At 41.3% G+C, this 24,104-nt stretch overlaps 1 protein-coding gene across 3 annotated transcripts in view; it reads left to right on the forward strand.

Moving 5' to 3' along the window:
- The window catches only part of SIL1 (SIL1 nucleotide exchange factor), a 236,736-nt gene that overhangs the window by 152,147 nt on the left and 60,485 nt on the right, over positions 1-24,104 (forward strand). For all 3 annotated transcript variants that reach the window (XM_008014608.3, XM_038007348.2, XM_038007344.2), the window contains 2 exons: positions 12,562-12,753; positions 18,271-18,392. In XM_008014608.3, the coding sequence (XP_008012799.1) occupies positions 12,562-12,753; positions 18,271-18,392 (314 nt within the window). The remainder of the gene's footprint in view (positions 1-12,561; positions 12,754-18,270; positions 18,393-24,104) is intronic.

Raw genomic sequence — 24,104 nt, forward strand, 5'->3', positions numbered from 1 at the left:
AAAGTTATAAGAAAAGCCTGCTATTTCTAGACAAAGAATTGAGCAAAGGGCATCCTAACAGAGCAGAAACCTTATTTACAATACCTGTCCTACTCCTGTCAAAGATCATGAAAATCTCCCCACCCCACTTAGTGCCAGTACAGTGGACACTGAGGTGGGGAGTCTGGACTTCTGCCTCCTATTTGGTGGTAGTAGCAAACTGTACTCTGATTCCTCCACCAGGATTGCCCGGGGCCAAGTGGAGAGCCTGAACTCATATCTGTTCCTGACAGTAAAACAGTGGTAGAAGGCAGTGTTCTGCTTCCTCCATCAAGATGGTGTCAGTGGGAGTTGAGCAGAGCTTGACTTTTCACCCTCTGCCCAGTGGATACTCTCTGCTTCCCCTGCTGGTGTATTACCAACAGAGACCAAGCGTGGATCCTGATTTTCCATCCCCCATCTGACAGTAGCAGGCTGCTTATCCTGCTGGAGTGGTGTCAGCAGAGGCTAAGCAGGGAACTTGAATATCTGTCCTCTGCCTGGCAGCACCAACATGGTTTTTTACTTCTCCCTGATGACACAGTGTCCGCTGGGGTGAATGAAAAGTCTGTACTTCCACCCCCAACTTGGAGGCAGTGAGACAGTGTGAGGCAGCATTCTGTTTCCCTCTCTGGGGCAGAGCCAGTGGAATAAGTGAGAAGTATGAACTTCTACCCTCGGGCCAGCAGCAGTGAAGCAGTGCTCGATTCTCCCACCAAAGTGGTGTCAGTAGAGGCCCAGGGAGGAACTTAGACTTCCACTCCCAGTGGCTAGCATCCAGTGGTGGCAGGTGAAGCTGTTTCCCTTCCCAACTAGAGAGTAAGGGTAGGATTTGGGAGAGAGGGGAGCTAGAGAAAGGGATTTTGCATATGAAGTCCCAGACACACCCATTCAGTGACCCATACAAGAAACTGACGAGAATTAATACTACAAAAAGTTTAAGAACTGAACTATAGTGTGGAATGCTGCCCAGGTTTTTAGATTGGCCTCTGGGTAGCACACAAAGGAAACAGACCAGAGTAGCACTATAATGCTCTGAAAACTAAATTGTCATTGATGCCACAACCCACACAAGTAAGCCTGAACCAGTATACTAAACCTAAATAGGATGTCTACCACTGAAAAAGATTAAGTAGGATCTGGAATTTCATAACTTAATACCCCAAATGTCTAGGGTATAATTAAAAATTGCTTTTCATACCAAGAACCAGGAAAATCACAACTTGAATTAGACAATCAACAGATGCTGTTATGGATTGAATGTTTGTGTCTCCCCCAGATTCATAAGTTGAAGCCCTAACGCTGCAATGTAATGTTTGGAGGTAGGACCTTTGGAAGGTAATTAGATTTAGGTGAGGTCATGAGGGTTGGGCCTAAGAGCGATTAGTGTCCTTAGAAGAATAAGAGAGACCAGCACTCTCTCTCTCTACCATGTGAAGATACAGCTAAAAGGTGATTATCTGTAAGCCAGAAAGGGGACCCTCACCAGGAACCACATTGACTCATACCTTGATCTTGGACTTCCCCAGCATCCAGAATTGTGAGAAATAAATGTACGTTGTTTAAGCTACCCAGTATATGATATTTTGTTATAGCAGCCCGAGCAGACTGAGACAGATGCTAATACTGAAATGACTCAGAAGTTGAAATTATCTAACACGAATTTTAAAATAACTATTATAAAATTGCTTCAGCAAGCAATTATGAGCACCCTTGAAACAAAGTCTCAGTAAGGAAACAGAAGATAAGAAAAAAGAACCAAATGGAATTATAGAACTGAACAATATAATAACTAAAATTTTAAAAGTCACTAGATAGGCTCAGTAGCAGAACAGAGATGACAGAGAAAAGAATCGGTAAACTTAAAGACAGATAAATCAAAATTACACAGTCTGAACAACAGAGAAAAGATAGGAGAAAAAAAATAAAAGAGCTTTAGGGACCTGTGGGACTGTAACAAAAGATCTAATATTTGTGTCATTGGAATTCCAGATGGACAGTAGAAAGAATATGGGGCTAGAAAATAACCAAGAAACAATGGCTAACAAATTCCCAAATGTGGTGAAAGGCATAAACTCACAGATTCATTAAGTGAATCCAGTGAATCCAAGTGAACTCCAGACAGGATAAACTCAAAGAAATCAACACCAAGATACATCACAGTTAAACTTCTGAAAACTAAAGACAGAAAAATCTTCAAAGCAACTAGAAAAAATAACACTACTTGGCTGGGCGCGGTGGCTCAAGCCTGTAATCCCAGCACTTTGGGAGGCCGAGACGGGCGGATCACGAGGTCAGGAGATCGAGACCATCCTGGCTAACACGGTGAAACCCCGTCTCTACTAAAAAATACAAAAAATTAGCCGGGCGAGGTGGCGGGCGCCTGTAGTCCCAGCTACTCGGGAGGCTGAGGCAGGAGAATGGCCTGAACCCAGGAGACAGAGCTTGCAGTGAGCCAAGATCTGGCCACTGCACACCAGCCTGGGCGACAGAGCAAGACTCCGTCTTAACACTACTATAGGGGAACAATGATTGAGCGATAGTGAATTTTTTTTATCTGAAACCATAGAGGCCAGAAGTATGTGGAACATTTTTCAATTGCTGGAGGAAAAAATGAACTGTCCACACAGAATTTTATAGCTGTGAATATCTTTCAGGAGTGAAAGGGAAGTCGAGACACTTTTAGAGAGAGGAAAATAAAGAAAATTTCTCACCAGCAGACCTACTCTGAAAGAATGACTAAAGGATATTCTCCAAATAGAATGAAAAAAGAATAATTGAAAGAAACTTGAAATGTCAGGAATAAAGAAAGAACAATGTAATGAATAAAAAATAGGGAAAATGCAGCCTATTTTTTTCTTCTTGAGTTTTTATTTTCTTCTAATTTTTAACTTTTAAGTTCAGGGGTACATGTTCAGGTTTGTTATATAGATAAACTTGTGTCATGGGGGTTTGTTGTATAGATTATTTCATCACCCAGGTATTAAGCCCAAGTACCCAATAGTTATTTTTCCTGATCCCCTCCCTCTTCCCATCCTCCACCCAATAGGCCCCAGTGTGTGTCGTTCCCCTCTATGTATCCATGCATTGTCATCATTTAACTCCCACTTATAAGTGAGAACATGTGGTATTTGGTATCTGCATTAGTTTGTTAAGAATAATGGCCTCCAGCTCCATCCATGTTTCTCGAAAGGACAGATGTCATTCTTTTTTTTTTATGACTGCGTAGTATTCCATGGTGTATATGAACCACGTTTTCTTTATCCAGTCTGTCTTTGATGGGCCTTTAGGTTGATTCCATGTCTTTGCTATTTTGACAGATCTGACAAAAACAAGCAATGGGGAAAGGATTCCCTATTCAATAAACGTTGCTAGGATAACTGACTAGCCATACACAGACTATTGAAACTGGACCGCTTCCCTATACCATATACGAAAATGAACTCAAGATAGATTAAAGACTTAAACCTAAAACTATAAAAACCCTGGAAGACAACTTAGGCAATACCATTCAGGACATAGGCATGGGCAAAGGTTTCATGATGAAGATGCCAAAACCAATTGCAACAAAAGCAAAAATTAACAAGTGGGATCTAATTAAACTAAAGAGCTTCTGCACAGCAACAGAAACTATCAATAAACAACCTACAGAATGGGAGAAAATTTTTGCAAACTATGCATCCAACAAAGGTCTTATATCCAGCATCTGTAAGAAACGTAAACAGATTTACAAGAAAAAAACAATGCCATTAAAAACTGGGCAAACTGCTGAAGTTCGACCCCAGCGAGATCAAAGTTGTATACCTGGCTGGGCGTGGTGGCTCACGCCTGTAATCCCAGCACTTTGGGAGGCCAAGGCGGGTAGATCACGAGGTCAGGAGATTGAGACCATTCTGGCTAACATGGTGAAACCCCGTCTCTACTAAAAATACAAAAAAAATTAGGCAGGCATGGTGGTGGGCGCCTGTAGTCCCAGCTACTCGGGAGGCTGAGGCAGGAGAATGGCGTGAGCTGAGATCGCACCACTGCACTCCAGCCTGGGCGACTGAACAAGACTCTGTCTCAAAAAAAAAAAAAAAAAAAAAAAAAAGGTTGTATACCTGAGGTGCACGGAGGGTGAAGTGGGTGCCATGTCTGTGCTGGCACTGGTATCATTGCTGGTATCTGGCACTGGCCCCCAAGATTGGCCCCCTGGGTCTGTCTCCAAAAAAGGTTGGTGATGATATTGCCAAGGCAGCCGGTGACTGGAGGGGTCTGAGGATTGACCATTCAGAACAGACAGGCCCAGATTGAGGTAGTACCTTCTACCTCTGCCCTGATCATCAAAGCCCTCAAGGAACTGCCAAGAGAGAAAAACAGAAAAACGTTAAACACAGTGGAAATACCACTTTTGATGTGATTGTCAAGATTACTTGACAGATGTGGCACCAATCTTTAGCCAGAGAACTCTCTAGAACCATTAAAGAGATCCTGGGGACTGCTCAGTTTGTGGGCTGCAGTGTTGATGGCCATCACCCTCATGACATCATAGATGACATCAACAGTGGTGCAGTGGAATGCCCAGCTATTTAAGCACAAAGGAAAATATTTCAATAAAGGGTAATTTGACAACTAAAAGAAAAGTGGGCAAAGGACATAAACAGACACTTTTCAAAAGAAGACATACATGTAGACAACAATCATATGAAAAAAAAGCTCAACATCACTGATCATTAGAGAAATGCAAATCAAAACCACAATGAGATACCATCTCACACCAACTATAATGGCTGTTGTTAAAAAGTCAAAAAATAATTCCACCATTGTGGAAAACAGTGTGGCAATTCCTCAGAGACCTAAAGACAGAAATACCATTCGACCCAGCAATCCCATTACTGAGTATATACCCAAAGGAATAGAAATTGTTCTGTTATAAAGACACACGCATGCATATGTTTTTGAGTTTTTAAAATTGTTTGATAGTTGAAGCAAAAATTATGACATGATCTGTTTCTGAATGTATAGTGAGGATTTTTGAAGACAATTAGGAGGAAAGGATTAAACATAATTGGAGGTAAGGTTTCTACATTTCACTCAAAGTGATAAAACATTGATACTAGTAGATTATGATGTTACTTAAGTATATTATAATACTTAGAACAATCATTATTAAAAACTATATAAACAGTTATTCTCAAAAGCATAGGTAATCCAAAATGGAATTCTATAATATAAAATGTACCTTGGTTTGTCACAGGAAGGTGAGAAACGGGAAACAGAGAAACAAAAACTGGAGGAAACAAAAAAATAAATAAAATGGTGGATTTAAGCTCTAACATGTAAAAATATTACATTAAAACATAAATGTATAATAATTGTAAAATGTTTTATAATTGGTGTAAATATACCAATTAAACAGATTTTCATAGTGAATTTTTAAATGAATTTTTAAAATATGCTTTCTACAAGAAATTCAAATATAATGGTAAAGACAGTAGGTTGAAAGTAAAAGAATAGAAAGTATATCATACAGATATTAAAAAGCAGGAGTTACTGTATTAATATCAAAGTTGACCTTAGATTAAAGGAAATTATTAGGAACAAGAGCAATTTATATAATGGTAAAAGGGCCAATCCACTAAAATATACAGTAATTCTAAATGTGTATTTACCGCTTTTATTTGTATATAAAAATACCTGAAGCAAAAACTAACAGAACTAAAAGAAAGAAACAGACAAATCCACTATTACAGTTGGGGACTTCAACATCCCTTTCTCAGAATTACTAGAACTACTAGACAACAGATCAGTAAAGATATTAAAGAGCTGAATAACACCTTCAACCAGAAAAATTTAATTGACATTTATGGAACATTCCATTCTACAACAGCAGAATATACATTCTTTTCAAGTGTCCATGAAACACTTCTCAAAATAGCGTATATCCTGAGTAATCAAACAAATCTCAACAATTTTAAAAGAACTGAAATTAGGCAGAGTATGTTCTCTAATTATAATGGAATCAAACTAAAAACCAGTCGTAGATAGGAAGAAAATCTCCAGTCAAGTCAAAGAGGAAATCTCAGGGGAGGTTAAAAAAAAAGATACATTGAACTGATTAAAAATGAAAATGCAATTTATCAAAATTTACAGGATCCAACTAAAACTGGAAGGGAAATTTGCTTATATTAGAGAAGAAGTAAGGTCTCATACCTATAATGGAAGGTCCTACTTCAAGAAACTAGGAAAAGATGATTAAAACAAGCTCAGAGCAAGCAGAAGAAAGGAAATAAAGAGCAGAAGTCAATGAAATTGAAAACATAAAAACATTAGAGAAAAATCAGTGAAACCAGAAGGTGATAAACTTCTATCAAGACTGACAAACATGGCTGGGCACGATGGCTCACACCTATAATCCCAGCACTTTGAGAGGCTGAGGCGGGCAGATCACCTGAGGTCAGGAGTTCGAGACCAGCCTGGCCAACATGGTGAAACCCCTTCTCTACTAAAAGTACAAAAAAGAGCCAGGCATGGTGGTGCATGCTTGTAGTCCCAGCTACTTGGGAGACTGAGGCAGGAGAATCACTTGAGCCCAGGAAGTGGAGGCTGCAGTGAGCCGAGATTGCACCACTGCACTCCAGCCTAAGCCACAGATCGAGACTTCATCTGAAAAGCAAAAAACAAAACAAAACAAAAACAAAAACAAGAAACCCACAAGACTGACAAACACATAAAGCACTAAGATAAAAATTACCCATATCAAGAATGAAACCAGGAATATCATTACAGATCCTGTAGACATTAAAAGGAAAATACAGTAAGAGAATACTGTGAACAACTCTATGCATATAAATTTGATAACTTGCATGAAATAGTCCAGCTCTTTTATAAGCGCATATTGTCCAAATTTACCCAATATGAAATAATATGAGTAGTCCTATAACCATTAAAAAAAAAAAAGCAACTGAATTTGTAGTGAAAAACCTTCTATAAAGGAAGTCCCCAGGTTCAGATAGTTTCACTGGAGGTATTAACCAAACATTTAAAAATAATTAGCATCAATTCTACACAATTTCTTCCAGAAAATGTAAGAGGGAGGAATACTTCCCAACTTACTTTATGAGGCCAGTATCACACTAATACCTGAACCAGAGTACAAAATAAACTACATAGCGACATTCCTCGTGAACATGGAAGCAAAAATCCTCGCCAAAATTTAGCCAATCAAATCCAGCAACATGTAAAAAGAATTATGCATTATAACCACATGGGGTTTATTACCAGAATGCAAGATTGGTTCAGTGTGCAAAAAATAATAGTATAACCCACCATATCAGTAGGCTAAAGAAGAAAATCACATCATCATATGTCACTTAATACACGAGGAGCATTTGACTATATTCAGTACCCATTCATGATAACTCAGAAACCTAGGAATAGAAACCTTACTTGATAATGAGCATTTACAAAAAGTCTGCATGGAATATTATACTTAACAGTGAAAGACTGAATGCTTTGCCACTGAGGTCAGAAACAAGGCAAGGGTGTTCATTCTTAACACTCATTCAACACAGTCGTAGCCAATGTGGTAAGGCAAGGAAAGGAAAAAATAAAACTGTCTCATTTTCCAGATGACATGATTGTCTATGTATAACTCCCAAAGAGCCTCCAAAGAAAAGCCTTCTAGAATTAATAAGTGAGTTCAGCAATGTCACAAGATACACAGACAACAAGGCCGGGCGCAGTGGCTCACACCTGTAATCCCAGCACTTTGGGAGGCCGAGGCGGGCAGATCACTAGGTCAGGAGATCAAGACCGTCCTGGCTAACACAGTGAAACCCCATCTTTACTAAAAATACAAAAAATTAGTTGGGCATGGTGGTGGGTGCCTGTAATCCCAGCTACTTGGGAGGCTGAGGCAGGAGAATGGCGTGAACCTGGGGGGCAGAGGTTGCAGTGAGCCGAGATCATGCCACTGCGCTCCAGCCTGGGTGACAGAGCGAGACTCCGCCTCAAAAAAAAAGATATTCAGATAACACGAATCAATTGTATTTCTACATACTAACAAAGAATATTTGGCAATTGAAATTAAAAGCATATGTACCATTTACAGTTGCTCCCCTAAAAATGAAATATTTTGGAATAAATCTAACAAGACAGATATAAGATCTATATGCTCAAAAGTATAAAAGTTGGGTGAAAGATGATGATGGAGTTAAATCAAAGAAGACTTAATTAAATGGAGTGACATACTGTGTCTATGGATTGAAACACTCAACATAGTAAAAATGTTAACTCTCTCTAAATTGATAAGTTCAGTGCAATTCCTATCAAAATTTCAGCAAGATTTTTTTGTAGATAAGCTTATTCTAAAGTTTGTATGGAAAGTTGAAGGAACTAGAATAGCTGAAATTTTAAAAAGAAGAATAAGTGGAAGAAAACACACTGCCTGATTTTATCAAGGCGATGTGGTATTGGTGGAGAGAAAGAATCATAGATCGGTGGAACAGAATAGAGAACCCACAAACAGACCCACACTAATACACCTGATTGATTTTTGACAGGCACAAAAGTAATTCAATGGAAGATAAATAGTCTTTTCAACAAATAGTGGGCATCCATAAGCAAAAAATGAGCTGTCACCTAAACCTCGTACCTTTAAAAAAATTAATTCAAAATAGATCATAGATTTAAATGTAAAATGTGACGCTAAGAAGAAAAAAAACTTTTAGAATGAAACAGAAAATCTTTGGAAACTAGGACCAGGTAAAGAGTTCTTATGACATGGCACCAAATGCAAGATTTATAAAAGAAAAAATTGATAAATTGGATTTCATCAAAATTAAAATGTTTTGTTTTGTGAAATACCCTGTTAAGATGATCGGAAGATAAACTACTGGAAGGAAATATTTGCATATCATATACCAGCAGTCCTCATTTTATGTTATATGGAATTGTAAAAATGTGCACACTGAAACTATGCAAAACAATCTTGATATAATCAAGGGAAAAATTATGATTGTTCCATGATCCTTAAACTGTTTTGCCAGACATTAAAACAACTACATTGCTATTGGTTTTAAGTATATATAGAAATAGAAAAGCAATACTAATATTTATTTAATATACTGTAATTTAAAACATTTAGAATGATGCCGGGTGCAATGGCTCACACCTGCAATCCTAGCACTTTGGGAGGATCACTTGATTCTAGGAGTTTGAGACTAGCCTGGGCAACATAGCCCAGAAATGGTCTATGTTTTCTACAAATAAAAAAATTATTTTTCTACAAAAAAATATTCTTTATTTTTCTTTCTTTCTTTCTTTCTTTTTTTTTTTTAGACAGGGTCTCTGTCACCCAGGTTGGAGTGCAATGGCAGGATTACAGCTCAAGTGATCCTCCCACCTCAGCCTCCCGGCTGGCTGGGACTACAGGTGTGTGCCACCATGCCACACCAAAAATACAATTTTTTTTTTTTTTTGAGACAGAGTCTTGCTCTGTCACCCACACAGGAGTACAGTGGTGTGATCTTGGCTCACTGCAGCCTCCGCCTCCCAGGTTCAAGTAATTCTTCTGCCCCAGCCTCCCAAGTTACAGGTGTGTGCCACCATGCCTGGCTCATTTTTGTATTTTTATTAGAGAAGGGGTTTCATCTTCTTTCTAGTTTCACCTTCTCTAGTTGGCTAGACTGTTGAACTCCTGGCCTCAAGTGATTCGCCTGCCTCGACCCCCCAAAGTGCTGAGATTACAGGCATGAGCCATTGCGCCTGGCCAAAAAATTCAAATAATTTTTGTGTTTTTTGTAGATACGGGTTTTCGCCGTGTTGCCCAGGCTGGTCTCGAACTCCTGTCTCAAGCGATCCACCCACCTCAGCCTCCCAGAGTGCTGACATTACAGATGTGGGCCACCACACCCAGCCAATTTTTTAGTTTTCTGTGTGACTTGTGCCTGTAGTCCACTCAGGCTGAGGTGGGAGGATCACTTGAGTCCAGGAGGGTGAGACTGCAATGAGCTGTGATTGTACCATCGCACTTCAACCTGAGCAATAGAGCGAGACCCTGACTCCAAAAAAAAATATGACATAGAACAAGCATCTTTTCTCTCTTGGCTAATTATCATACTTCTTTCTAAGTATGGATGAGCCTCCAACATTTCACCCTTTGTACTTTCAATGTTGTGAAATTTCTCAGAGAGTTCCTGTAATGTGAAGTTTTTTGCCAGTCTCATTTCATCCTTTTTATCACTTTCCTAATTTGTGTCTGTAAGTTTGCCTTTGCTAAGTTCCTCTGTCTGCACATCTAGAGCTTATCAAACAGTGGCAGTGTTAACATTCCCACAGTCAACCATCTCTTCTATAACTCCATGTACATTCAATTCAAATTTCATTGCCAAAGTTACCACCTTTCATTTATTTGCTGCACTTTCATCTTTGCTGGCCAGTTCTCTTTTTTTAAAAATAGAATTTAAACAATATAAGTACAGATGGAGTCTCGTATATTGCCCAGGCTGGTCTGGAACTCCTGAGCTCAAGTTGTCCACCTGCCTTGGCCTCCCAATGTTCTGGAATTACAGGCATGAGCCACGGTATATATAACATTTTTTAAATGCCAGAATTATAAAGATGGAGAACAAATTAGTGACAACCAGGGCACAGGGACATAAGAGAATAGAATGGGAGGATAAAGTATAGCTATAAAGGAGTAGCACATAGTAGATTATGTGATTGTGGTGGGACAGTTCTCTAGCATGATTGTTCTGGTAGTTATACAAGTCTACATCTTAGGTAAAATTACATAGAATGATACACACACATACATGTAAATGAGTACATGTAAAAACTGGTGAAATCCGAACAAGGTATTTAGTCTAGTTAACAGTATGGTACCTATGTCCTTTTCTTACTTTTGACATTGTAATATCCTTATGTAAAATGTTAACATTGAGGGAAGCTGGACGAAGGGTACATGACACTCTCTGTACTATTTTTGTTATTTCCTGGGAATTTATAATTATTTCAAAGTAAAAGGTTTTTTTTGTTTTGTTTTGTTTTGTTTTGTTTTTTTTTTTGAGATGGAGTCTCACTCTGTCGCTTAGGCTGGAGTGCAGTGGTGCAATCTCGGCTCACTGCAACCTCTGCCTCCTGGGTTCAAGCGATTCTCCTGCCTCAGCCTCCTGAGTAACTGGGATTACAGGTGCGTGCCACCATGCCCAGCTAAGTTTTGTATTTTTAGTAGAGATGGGGTTTTATGATATTGGTCAGGCTGGTCTGGAACTCCTGATGTCGTGGTCTGCCTGCCTCAGCCTACCAAAGTGCTGGGATTATAGGCATGAGCCACTGTGCCTGGCCAAAAAGTTTTTTTTAGAGGCCTTCTTGAGAGTCAGGCACACATAGTTTTTGTGAGACAGATGTCACTAGTTTCTTATTGTGCTCACTTGCCTATCATCTCACAGCTCTAGAAAGTGACTCAGCCTTCCCAGACCTCTTTGCTTGGCTTTGGCAGCCATCCAGAGACCTCTAGCTGGGTGCAGGGAGAGCATCTCATGTTGTTTTAGCCCAGAGAATCAGGATGTGGCGCCCCATGGATGTGATTGCTTCGCTAGGAGCTTGGTCTTTTTTAAGAGAGGCTGATTCATTTCTTTGGTTGGTGTTTCTATGGAGTGCTTATAACTGGGGAGAAAAACCCATAGGTAATAGATGAGCAATTTGGAGCTGACAGCTGTTCATCATCTGGCTTTTTATAAATATCTGTGCCTTTTAATTTTTCTTGGAAGACAGATACATAAACCACTGTGACTTTTCAGACTCTCTTTATAGGCACTATCCTCTCAAATTAGGAAGAAAACAGTATAAAATGTTTAATTAAAGTCTTTTATTCACCTCTAATGTAACTTCATTTTAAAATTTTTATATGTGAGTGGGGTGGGGAGGGATTGAGAGAAAATTGTTCGAGATTCGAGTATAGTACATATAGTAATTTAGCCATATCAAACAGTTGAACAAATTGTACACCTGTGGTTAGATTGACAGTAATGACAGTGATTTAATTTTCATCAGCAAATTGCTCCTGCTCTGACAGCTCTTACCCATAGTTTTCTATGTCCAAGTTTCCCTAAAATGTTGTTGGGTTGGGTAGGGCAAGGCCAAGATAGTCTATGCTTGTGAAAAGTGGAGAAGCAGGGTGTGGGTTATTCTGCCTTAGGTCTCAGCTGTTTCATGTGTGGTTTGGGGTTGAAGATGAACTTGCATTACTTCCCCTTAACTCAGTGGTTGTGACAAGAAGCCTTTCTATTCTTCCTGAACATTGGAAATCGGACTTGAATAAGTGAACCTTGGAACATCTTGTGTGTGTTTTTAGAGCAGAGGCCTATATAGGTAGACTGTGAGGGAGGGCTCTCTTCTCTGGGCATCTTAGAAAGTATTAGTATTTTTGATAGTGTACATTACAGAACACTGTGAGTCTTGGAACAGCAGTTTTCTGGGGATGGGCATCCATGGTAGACCACAGACATCTTGGGGAGATGTCTCCAACCATTTTAATCATCTCTTTGCTGCTCTCCTTAGGCAAGGCAGGCTGAGGTAAAGCGGCTCTTCCGCCCCATTGAGGAACTGAAGAAAGACTTTGATGAGCTGAATGTTGTCATTGAGACTGACATGCAGATCATGGTACGGCTGATCAACAAGTTCAATAGTTCCAGCTCCAGTTTGGAAGAGAAGATTGCTGCGCTCTTTGATCTTGAATATTATGTCCATCAGGTACTGTATTTCTTCATCCATAAGTCAGACTTTTAACAGCTCCAAAAATAAATCCCCCCTCCCTAAGCCCTAAGAAAATAGCATCAGCATCTTTAGTTCTCTCCCAGAGCACAGACTATTTTTAATCTAGGCTTATTGTCTTTTGTAGTAAGATACAGTCTTAGAGGCTAGAGCCAACCTCTTTTTCTTTTTTTGTCTGAGTCGGAGTCTCACTCGGTTGCCCAGCCTGGAGTTCAGTGGCACGATCTTGGCTCACTGCAACCTCTACCTCCTGGGTTCAAGCTATTCTCCTGCCTCAGCCTTCCAAGCAACTGGGATTACAGGCACGCACCACCATGCCCAGCTAATTTTTTGTATTTTTGATAGAGAGAGGGTTTCACTATGCTGACCAGGCTGGTCTTGAACTCCTAACCTCAAGTGATCCACCCACCTCGTCCTCCCAAAGTGCTGGGATTATAGGCATGAGCCACCATGCCTGGCCAGCCAACCTCTTTTTCATGTGGAGTGTTACCTTCTTTAGTACCTCTGAGGGTACTACAGAGATAAAATAGACATAGTCTTTGTTATGTAGCATATAGCCTGGAAGAGGAAGTAACTGAATAATGAACAATTGAACAAATTAATTAAATAATGAGATAATTTAAGATTGTAATGAGGGCTCCAGAGGGTGATGTCTTAGAGCCTAGTCATGGACAATAAAGGAGGCTTCTCAGAGGATGTGATATTTAGGCCGAGTGTTATAGGATGATTGGGGTTGGCTGGGTGAAGAGGGGGTACTAGAGCAGGAGATGGCAAACTACTGCCCATAGGTCAAATCTGGCCCAACACGTTCTTTCCTAAATAAACTTTTATTGGGGCACAGCGACCCCTATTTGTTCATGCATTGTTTATTGCTATTTTTATGCTACAATGGCAGAATTGAGTAGTTGTGACAGAGACCATATGGCTCACGAAGTCAAAAATATTTACTACCAGGCCCTTTAGAAAAAGTTTGCCAACCCTTAGATTAGAGCATTCCAGCTAGAGGAAACAACATGTGTAGAGATTCTAGGGCAGGGAAGAGCTTGGTGAGATTGAGGGCCTGGAAAAGATTGGAGTGACTGAAGCACAGTGGCCTGGAGGGGAACACAGATGAAGTGGGAAGGTTTGGGGGTTGGAGAGGTGAGGTTGGAGATACCATGCTCTTTATGACTTTAGCCTTGATCCTAAGAACCATTGAAGAGTTTGAAGCAGGGAAGCAACTGATCAGACTTATAATAACTAATATTTGTTGAGTGTTATTACATACCAGGCACTAGCTTCAGGTGCTCTGTACACGTTAATTCATTGACTTCTGTGGCTTCCCTATGAGTATGTACCACTATTAATCCCATTTTGTAACCGAGGAAAATGAGGCACAGAGAGATTATGTAATTGCTCAGGATCATCCAGCCTAGTGAGTGGTAGAGCTGGAATTTGCAGTAAGCTCTGTCTGACCCTAAACTCTGCTCTAAAACTTTTGGCCACTCTGTTTCTCAAAGGCAACTGGTACCCTTTGAATTAAGCTCAAAAGGTGGAGCTAACGAGGAGCCAATAAAAGCCACTGATTTATTCAATAAATAAATAAAGTGTCTGCTAACTCCCAGGCACTGTTCTAGGCACTTGAGATACGTCTGTGAACAAAATTAGGGCTTCACCTTCTAGCAGAAGCAGATAGACAAACATAAGAAAGAAGTAATTATAAGTACTATGTTTGTAGGTGATAAATATTGTAGAAATATAAAAACTACGGTGAGATCGGAACTGGCAGCATTGAGAAGGGGCATCTCTGGCTGGAGGAACAGCAAGTGCAGGAGCCCGGTGGTGGGAACGTGCCTAGCGTGTTTGAATCAGTTGGAGCTGAGAGTGGGCAGAGGAGAAGTAGATGGAGCTCAGAGAGATAATGGGAGGAAGAATATAGAGGGCCTGTAGGCCATGGAAAAAAGTGAACTTGGATATTATTGAAGGATATTGAGCAGAAGAGTGATGTGATGTGACTGACTTTTAACAGGATTCCTCCAGCTGCTGTGTTGAGAATTAGACGCAGGTGGGGGGCTTGGTAGAAGCAGAGACTATAGAGGAGGCTATTGCAGTAATCCAGACTAGCGACAACAGTGGCCCAGGAGGCTGTGTAATCATAATCAAAGGCTTGTTTGAGATCCTCGTCAAGACATAGATCCTCAGTGTCCTCCCATGCACGACAGCGCCCTTGTTCTCTATAAACTGGGCTAAAACACATGCTTTCTTCCTTTAGGATTTTGCCAGCGTCTGTGGTGAAAGAGGATGAGTATGCACTGTGTCCGTAGGAATTATGGGGCAGCTTCTTCATCTTCTTTCTCTGCTCATAACTCTTTCTCAGGCCTCAAATAGCAGGACTCTGATCCTCTTAGAGAAAAAAAAATGAACCTCGGTTCTCATTCCCCTTTCCAGTCTTACTCTCCAGGGTAAAAACCAAAAACTCCAACAGCTTTTCCATTAGAGATATTTAAAGGATTAAGGATACAAGGGGTTATTTGCCAACTCAGTCCTCCTTTGATGTTGACAGCTTCTATTTTTTCTCATCTTAACATATTGGGATGAATCTTTAGGTATCAGGTCACCATGGGCTCTTGCACATGAAACACCAAAATGACCAGAGAGCTTATCATACCTGGAAGGGCATGAGTCCACAGGAGGCTTGGGCTAGCATTGCCCCAGCAAAGTTTTTTGTTTTCCCTTGTAGGCCCTTTGTCACTTGGCAGTGTCTTCCCTAAGGTGACATCCCCATTCTGCTTTCACAGGCCACCTCACCAGACCCATCTTAAGGTCATCCCAGAATCAGTCCCTGGCAGAAGCCAAATTTGTCTTTTGGCAGAGAAATGTTCTGGATCATTGGTATTTTGATTGGAAGGGCTGGTGCATCAAGCTGCCATGCAGCAGTGTTAAGCTGTGGTTTCACTGGGGGATTAAGTAGGACACAACTCGGTCCGAGTCCTGGTTGTGATGGGGGCTTGGAGTGATGTAGTACTAGCTTTAAGGAAAATGGCACTTTCCTAGCCAGGAACTTCCCCAGTCCCTTCTCATTCTAGACTCACTGAATGGTGGTTTGAGGAGCTGTAGGCTCCAAGGACCCAAACCAGGTCTGCCAGGCTTCCTCACAGCCATATTTGAATTATTAAACAGGATATGTGAAAAGCAAAACCTTGTGTGTGGAAAACAGATGGTCAGTTATTTATGAGGAGCAGCCTCCATCCACCCCATCTACCTGGGGCAGTATATTTGCCTTTTCCCACATGTCTCCTCAGCTATGTGCCACCATTTCTCCCCTTCACTGTTTCCTGTTCTCTCATTGTCTTGTCAGTGCTCTGCTTCTTTCCTTTCCTCCAGGGTGTTGACATAGTTCCCTCCTGCACCCCCTCCTCCTCTTCATCTCTGCCTGTCCCACCCCACCCCGAAGGCAGCCTGAGAACAGTTTTGGCCCCAGACCCAGATGGGAAGCTGTGGACCTGGGCTGTGGTCATGATTTCACCTATATGTCACCAGGGAGGGTCCAGCTTTTGATGTGCCCTGGGCAGAATGAATCGTTTCTTCCTCACTGTTAGTGAAATAAATCATGAGAAAACATCCCCAAAAGGCTGAAGTGCTTATATAAATGTCGGCATTTCTATCATGCTGAATTATCATTGTAGTAATAATAGATAAACTGACTCTAGAACAGAAGGTCCGTGACTCTGGGCTGTGTTGCTTTGGAGCTGACCGAGTGGCAGCTGCTCTGCTAGGAACTCATACCAGCTTTGATAAGTGGCCATTCCAGGCATGGTATGACAGGATTCTGAGCCATAGTTTTGTATCCAGAAAACCCAGAGGAAGGACAACCAAATAATAGGCAGTGAATTCTTATATTGTAAAATCAGAGCATGTGGGGAAGGAAGGAAGGTGCTTATGTCAGCAAAACACCCAGCCCCGAGTCTCCCTAGTTAGCTGGGCTGTGGCTCAACCAGTTATTCCTGTTCATAAGAACAGTTTGGGGCAGAAAAATGTCCATGGCCTGGGGCCACATGGCAGGGCAGACTTCATGCTTACTTCACAACCTGGTTTAGCCATTACTTCATGTCTGTGGTACCAGAGGCCCATTCATTTTGTTGGCACAGATACCCTAGATTGCCTTTTTATTCACACTGGAGCTTTATTTCAGGAACGTTCTTTTCTGATCAAATTCATACTCATCAATGCAACAGTTATTCATTGAGCACCTAACCATATGCTCAGCACCATCCTAGTCCCTGGAGCTACAAGCGTGGACAGACAGACAAAACCCCTGCTCTCATGGAGATTCCATCCAAATGTGTATGAATGATCTTTCAAGTGGCAACAACAGGCTAGGCCACCACAAAACACTAGCAGAGTCAAATACCAATCCTCACACTTGATTTCCCTGTCAGAGTCCTCTCCTAGTTCAGAGAGGCAAGGACGCGGTTGGGAAGGGGCCTTGTGGAATCTGGAGGAGAAAAATGGGTAGCAGCCACTGTTGTTGGGCTTCAGCTTCCTGAGTTTTCCTCATGATTGATAGAGTGGGATTAGCATGTGGGCAAGATGCAGCCTTTGTGGCAACAAAGATATATTCAAGGGAGACTGTAGTGGGTACATGTAGAAACAGGATCCAGGGGACACTGTAGTGGGTACATGTAGAAACAGGATCCAGTGACCTTTCTGAGGAAAGCGAGTCGTCTTGTTCTAGGTACTAATAAACCATGGGTAATGAGATCCCCTGTAGAGGAAAAGAGAGAATCTGGACTTGGGGATTTGGTGCTTAAATGATAGCCTAGACCAGTGCTGCTGAATAGAACTTTATGTAATGCTAGAAATGTTCTGCACTGTCTGATACATAGCCACTAGCCAGTAGCACAGGCTTAGACGAAAGCCTTTGGGAGAGTGATTTTCTTGCATACTTTATCACGAATGTCTTCAGATGCAGTCAACCTGAGATGCAAGAGAAAGGTACTTTTGTTATTCCCCTCCCCAGCACTCTTACAGCAACCCTCCTCCCAACAACCGGGCTCCTTTTCTAGTCCCTAGCTTCTAATTTAAAATCAGCTTAAAAAATCTGCCTCCACGGTCCCCATTGGGATTGGACATCAACAGGAAGCATGGCACCGTTTAGTGGTGCTGATGACGCCAGATTCTTTGTGTTAACAGCTTGTACATTAGGAGTAAGCTTTATGACTCATTACAATATTAGAATTTTCCAGGACATGTTTGGCATAAGCAATAGCTAGGTGTCATTTCCGCTGATTCCCACGCAGGTGCTCATCAATCATGTTAGATGAATTAGGAGTTCTCAAATTTAACAGTATTAAAAAATTGGTTTTTACAAACCTTTTCTTAGTTAGTAAAAAAGGCCATTATTGCTTTTTCCATGGCTTTTTAATTTGTTTTTGAATAGTCACCAAAAGAAAGGCTCTAAGAAGAGCTTTCCTTTCCCTGATGGCTATGCTGTACTAAGCAGTGGCTCTGTTGCAGATGGACAATGCGCAGGACCTGCTTTCCTTTGGTGGTCTTCAAGTGGTGATCAATGGGCTGAACAGCACAGAGCCCCTCGTGAAGGAATATGCTGCGTTTGTGCTGGGGGCTGCCTTTTCCAGGTGAGCAGTGTAATGGACATCCCATTGGCCAGAATTGCTTGGCCTGATCTGCTTGGAAGAAGGGTACACTTGAATGTGCCTGTTTCTACTGACATTTCAGTGTAATCTCAATGAAACTAGAGTAAAATTTGATTCTGCCCTTATTCCAAGTAGATAGGAATTTTTACCCATGTTGTCACCATCTATTACTCTCTGTTCCCCCATCTTATGTATATGGACATTTAATAACACATCTTAGGTCACATTCTCCATTTTATTCAAAGCTCATAAAAAGTTAGACCAACTATAAATAGTAGAGAGGGAGGGGGATAAACAAGAGTAGATAGAGTAGACCTTTTGGCAGTAAAGCTACATCTAGTGATGATAAATGATGAGCCTGAACAAGGGGGTGCTTTCAGGGAGGAATGTGTCTTGCCCTAGTTGTCTGGAGCCAGTGTACATGTGGTCAGGTTATCGCACTCTCTAGGTTGGGAATTATTGAGAATTTCAGTTAGTCTGGCTTGTGATGGAAGACTGATAGGGCAAGAGGAGTGGGGAGGTAGCATCTCAAGAGTAGATGCCAAAAGATATGTAGGTACCACATCATTCTACACCGCCTTCAAAGGTCAGGATGTCTGCATGCTGCAATTGGCTGTTGGAGCTATTGTTCCTCCCAGTTTTGAAAATCTGCTCTTAGGACCATTTGTGCCTTTAAAACAGGAACAAATATTCCGATTCTTGCTGCAAGGGCATGGGTGGAGGCTATTAGATGCTTAGATGCAGGTCACGATGTTACAGGAGAAAAGCTATTCTGAACATATTTACCATGATAGGCTTTGTTTCTAAAAGATTTCCTTTGTGCTTCATCTGTGCTTGTTTTTTAAATCAGAATTTCAGTCTGATTCTCTCTCACTCTGACAGGAATTCAGCATATTTTCTTAGTAAGTTGAAGGGCAGAGCTGGGAAAGCTGGAGGAGATGTTCCGTGAGGAGAGGCACTGCCGGCCTTTGTTTCTCTTATCACCACTCTGCCTGGATCTTCAAGCCCGGGCTCCCTGTGTTGGTGGTGTTGACAGTCAAGGCTCTGGCCTCCACGGCAACTCCACCTCCCTTGGTCTCACCTCCCAGAGCCAGAGTCTCCCAGGAAGCCCAGGGAAATCTCCTCCTGTGCAGCCACTGGAAAGATGGAAAATCTGCATATTTGATGTTAGTAGCTGCGGTTTCAGTCATGAGGAAGTCCAGGAAATCCAGGGTCTTAGCCTTATAAGACTTCAGAGGCTTGAGAACTTACTAAAGCTCACTTTTTATTTCTCAGGCCAGAAAAGAACTAAATCCAACATTAATAACCTCTCTCTAGACCCTTTTTGGAAATCTTTGCCTTACTCCTGAGTACTTTTATTCTACCTTTAATATTAACAAATTATCCTATACGTGCCTTGCCATTGCTTCTGGAAATACATTTCTCAGGGGGAAACTGTGTAGCATTTCACGTCACATCCTAGTTAAAGGGGACTAATTAAGTGACTTGAGAAACATGCGTAACTCACCAAGGGACTGTGCCAATGTGTGGTGTTATTAAGACTTTTCTGTGATTGTATTAGCTTAAGAACATGTTAACATTTCTGCAGCATCAACTAAAATTTAAATAGAGATAAATATAAAATATTGCAATTTAGTGTTTTGGTGGCAAGCAAACTGCTGTATTCAGAATGTTCTAGCTGGGTTTTTGATGGCTCACTGGAGGGCTGTTACCGTGACAGCATGGTATGGAGCCAGAGCTTTTGGAAGCCAACAGCAGGCTCCCAAACACCGTGGAAATGTCAGTGTTTTCTGCAAAGAGGAACCTGATGCAAGGTAAGGATATTTCTACACGGAGAGTTAGGTTTCAGTACTCTAGTCTGATATTCATCATTTACTCTTCATGTCTTAAGTATTGGCTCTGCATCTCTCTAACCACTTCTAGTATACAGGTGTGTATACACCTGCCACACATGTGCACAAACACACAACACAGTGATGGGATGAGCTTGCTGTTTATCAAGAGGGTGTTCAGGGGGTAGTGAGCACTCTGGAATCATGGACTCCCAGCACTGGGGATAGTATCTGGAAGATACTCTTTCTGGTTTTCTGCTGATGGGCAAGAATACTGCTCAGTGAGTTCAGATGTTTGGGTATTTAGGAGGATTAGGCAGACCACTGTACCTACAGTCAATCTAGTTTCAAGTTTAGTTTCTGCCATTTTCTATCTGTGCGCCCATGGGCAACCTTTCTAAGCCTCACCTTTTTCTTTTGTTAACAGGGAACATTAATAGGTGTTCTCTGCGTTTCATAAAGTTGAGTGAGTGTCAAATAATATACAATGACCTGTGAAAATGGTTGTAAAGCACCTGTCAATGACAAGGTGGTATCAACATCATCCCCCTCATCGGGATGTGTCCTTTATACTATGAGTTTCTGCTATAGAAATTCTTATTTCTTTTCTTTCTACAATAAAAACTTTTATCCTCCTCATTTTCTCTTCTGTTAAGATGCTTATATTCTACCATGTATCTCTTGATGCTAATCTTTTTTTTTTTTTGAGGCAGGGTCTCATTCTTTCGCTCAGGCTGGAGTACAGTGGCCCAATCTCGGCTCACTGCAACCTCTGCCTCCTGGGCTCAGGTGATCCTTCCACCTCAGCCACCTCTGTAGCTGGAACTACAGGTATGCGGCACCACACCTGGCTAATTTTTGTAATTTTTGTAAAGACAAAGTTTCACCATGTTGTCCAGGCCAGTCTCGAACTTCTGGGCTCAAGCAATCTGTCTGTGTTGGCCTCCCAAAGTACTGGGCTTACAGGCGTGAGCCACTGTGTCCGGTCTTTTATTGCTAATCTGCTGCTTCATTGAGGGTATTTATTTGCCTGCTTGGGTTAATTGCTTAATAAGGTTTCCATATACATTTGTGTGGATGAAGAGATCTATTTCCTGGTGTTAAACATGAAGCAATTATTCCGAGATCAAGAAGGGAGAGTTCATGTAAATGTAACTGACATGACTCCTAAATGTTACATGGTCACTGAAATAAAGTTTATTTAAATATTATTCACACTTATATATGGGTCACACACGTCCATTTTCCTCTGTTTGTTGCACACATATAAGGCAGGTCAAGCTCTTACATAATAAGATACGCAGGGGTAAGGGTGCTGGTGCTTTTAGCAGCTTCATCTTTTCATGGTTTTTCTTTTGTCTCAAACCTGCTTTCTCCTTCTTCAAGTAAAGTACTTTCATTGGCCTTTCTGTGACCTGATTTAATCTCATGATGGCACTTGTGTGTGTCTGCCTGCAGTCTGACCTACCAGGAGTCTCTGGAGTTCCAGACAAGTCATTTGTGTTTCTGTATAAGGGGAGTCTCAAAAAGGCTTTGTGAAATTTAGAGGCCAGGCAGCCTTCTGTAATCTGGTTTTGGTTCTTAGCAAACTGGCCGCCTGCTTTTGTTTTCCTCTTAGCTGCCTATATATCTCTTTTACCTCGTAGCTGTCAGGAGTTAAACTATCAAGTAACTAGTATGCTTGCCTCATGTAACACTGGCTTTGCTGTTCTTATGCCCCTGCCTCAGTCACCTTTGGAGTCCTATATCCTTCTTTAATAACCCATATTCTCATCTGCACATGTATGAATTATTATGCAATTACATGGGCTTATAAGCATTCATGTTTGCAGGACTTTTGAACTTTCCACAGTTTACAGGATGTCATGGAACTGAACCCAGCAAAAAAGGATGTACATGTGCCATTAGTCATAGTGAGATTATGTACTCTTACAATGGATCCCCAGAACAGGATTCTGTTCTTCCTCCTTTATCCTTAGCATCTTCCTTGGAACCTCCTTGGCAGATTTTGGGTTATAGATATCCCTTTATAAAATGAATGTGTTCCCCTCCCCCAACCTTGTCCCCTCTCATCTCGTGCTTTGTTGGCTCTCTTAATTTCCTCAGTTGTATTCTTCCTGCTGAGCGTTTACCAATTAATTTTAGCTATTTGGACCTGGGTGCGATGGCTTACGCCCATAATCCCAGCACTTTGGGAGGCCGAGGCAGGTGGATTGCTTAAGCCAGGGTTCAAGACCAACCTGGGCAACATGGTGAAACCTTGTCTCTACAAAAAATACAAAAATTAGCTGGGCATGGTAGCATGTGCCTGTGGTCCCAGCTATGCTACTCGGGAGGCTGAGGTGGGAGGATTGCTTGAACTTAGAAAGTCAAGGCTGCAGTGAGCCATGATCATACCATTGTACTTCAACCTAGGTGACCAAGTGAGGCCCTGTCAGAAAAAAAAAAAAAAGAGTAGACAGAAAGGAATACAAATGAATGCACATGAGCACTAAATTAATGTACTTGAAACTACTATTCCTACAATCTGGTTTCTGTCCGTACCATCCCTGAAATTTTTCAAGAGTACTTTGTCGTCATTGGCATCTTTGTGGTAGTCAAAATGTTGGCCGCCGCTTTCCTTAGGGAATTTTACGTCTTGGCTGCCATGTCATTTTAGTCCCTTGGTTTGGGGATGACTGTAATTAATCACTCACTCCCCTTTTCCTTTTTTGGCAACGTCATCATATTAACTATCTTCTGTTAATAATTGTAGCTATTCACAAAGATTCCTCCAGCCTTGTCTTCCTTCTCTCTTTTCATTTTCTCCCGTAATGGTCCTATCTATTCCTGTGATTTCAAATCCAACCTCACTGTGGATGACTTCAGTGTCTACATTTAAGTCCAGCCTTTTTCCTGTGGTCTTCTCCTACATTTCTACCACACTGTCTCATTGCACCTCAAACTCAAGAAAGTGGAACTCATTATTGTCTCACAAACTAGATTTTTCCTCCCATGTTCTCTTTTTATCTGTTCTTGGCATTGTGATTATTGTAGTTCTCCAAGCTTGAAACTTTTGAGTGATATTTGAATCTACTTCCTGCTTCACTTTCTCATTAACTTGGTGAACAAGTCCTGTGAATTTTAATTTCTACTATTGTTGTCTACTAGATAGTCATTCCACATTTTTCTGGTGTTTAAGGTTTTTAGAGACAGGGTCTCATTGTGTTGCCCAGGCTGGAGTGCAGGGGCTCTTCACAGGTATGAACATAGAGTACTACAACTCAAACTTCTGGGCTCAAGCAGTCTTCTTGCCCCAGCTTTCTGGGTGACTGGGACGACAGGTGTGCGTCAGTGTGCCCAGCCTCCCCCTTTTTCATCTACTAAGGAACCTCGATAATGTGAGGGCAGCAATATGTTCAGGCAAAAGGTTCCTTTCTCCAGTTCTAGGAAATGAGCCATGAATGGTCTAAAGCAAGCCTGGAAATCCCATTCTCTATGAATGTGTGTTAGTTTAGAGATGGCCATGTGACCCAGTTCTGACCAATGAGACATAAAGAGATATTTGCTTGGAAGCCTCTGGGAAGGATTTTGTTCTTATAATAAGATAGTAAGGAGACCCTACCCACTTCTTCCTGCCTTAACTGCAGCTGTCTTGGAGCTGCAGCAGCTGCCTTGGACCAGTGAGGTGAGAAGCACACGAACAAAAAGCCAACATGCTGAGGAGGATAATAGAGGGGAAAGACAGGAGGAGGAAACTGGGTTATTTATGATGCAGTTTAGCCACTTTCATGATTTTGGAACCATCTACTTTCAGATTTTTCTTATGAGAGGTAATGAAATGTCTTTGTTTTTTCAAATCATTGTTAATCATGATTTCATT

This window comes from Chlorocebus sabaeus, chromosome 23 (genome assembly GCF_047675955.1).
Source record: "Chlorocebus sabaeus isolate Y175 chromosome 23, mChlSab1.0.hap1, whole genome shotgun sequence".
NCBI lineage: Eukaryota > Metazoa > Chordata > Mammalia > Primates > Cercopithecidae > Chlorocebus > Chlorocebus sabaeus.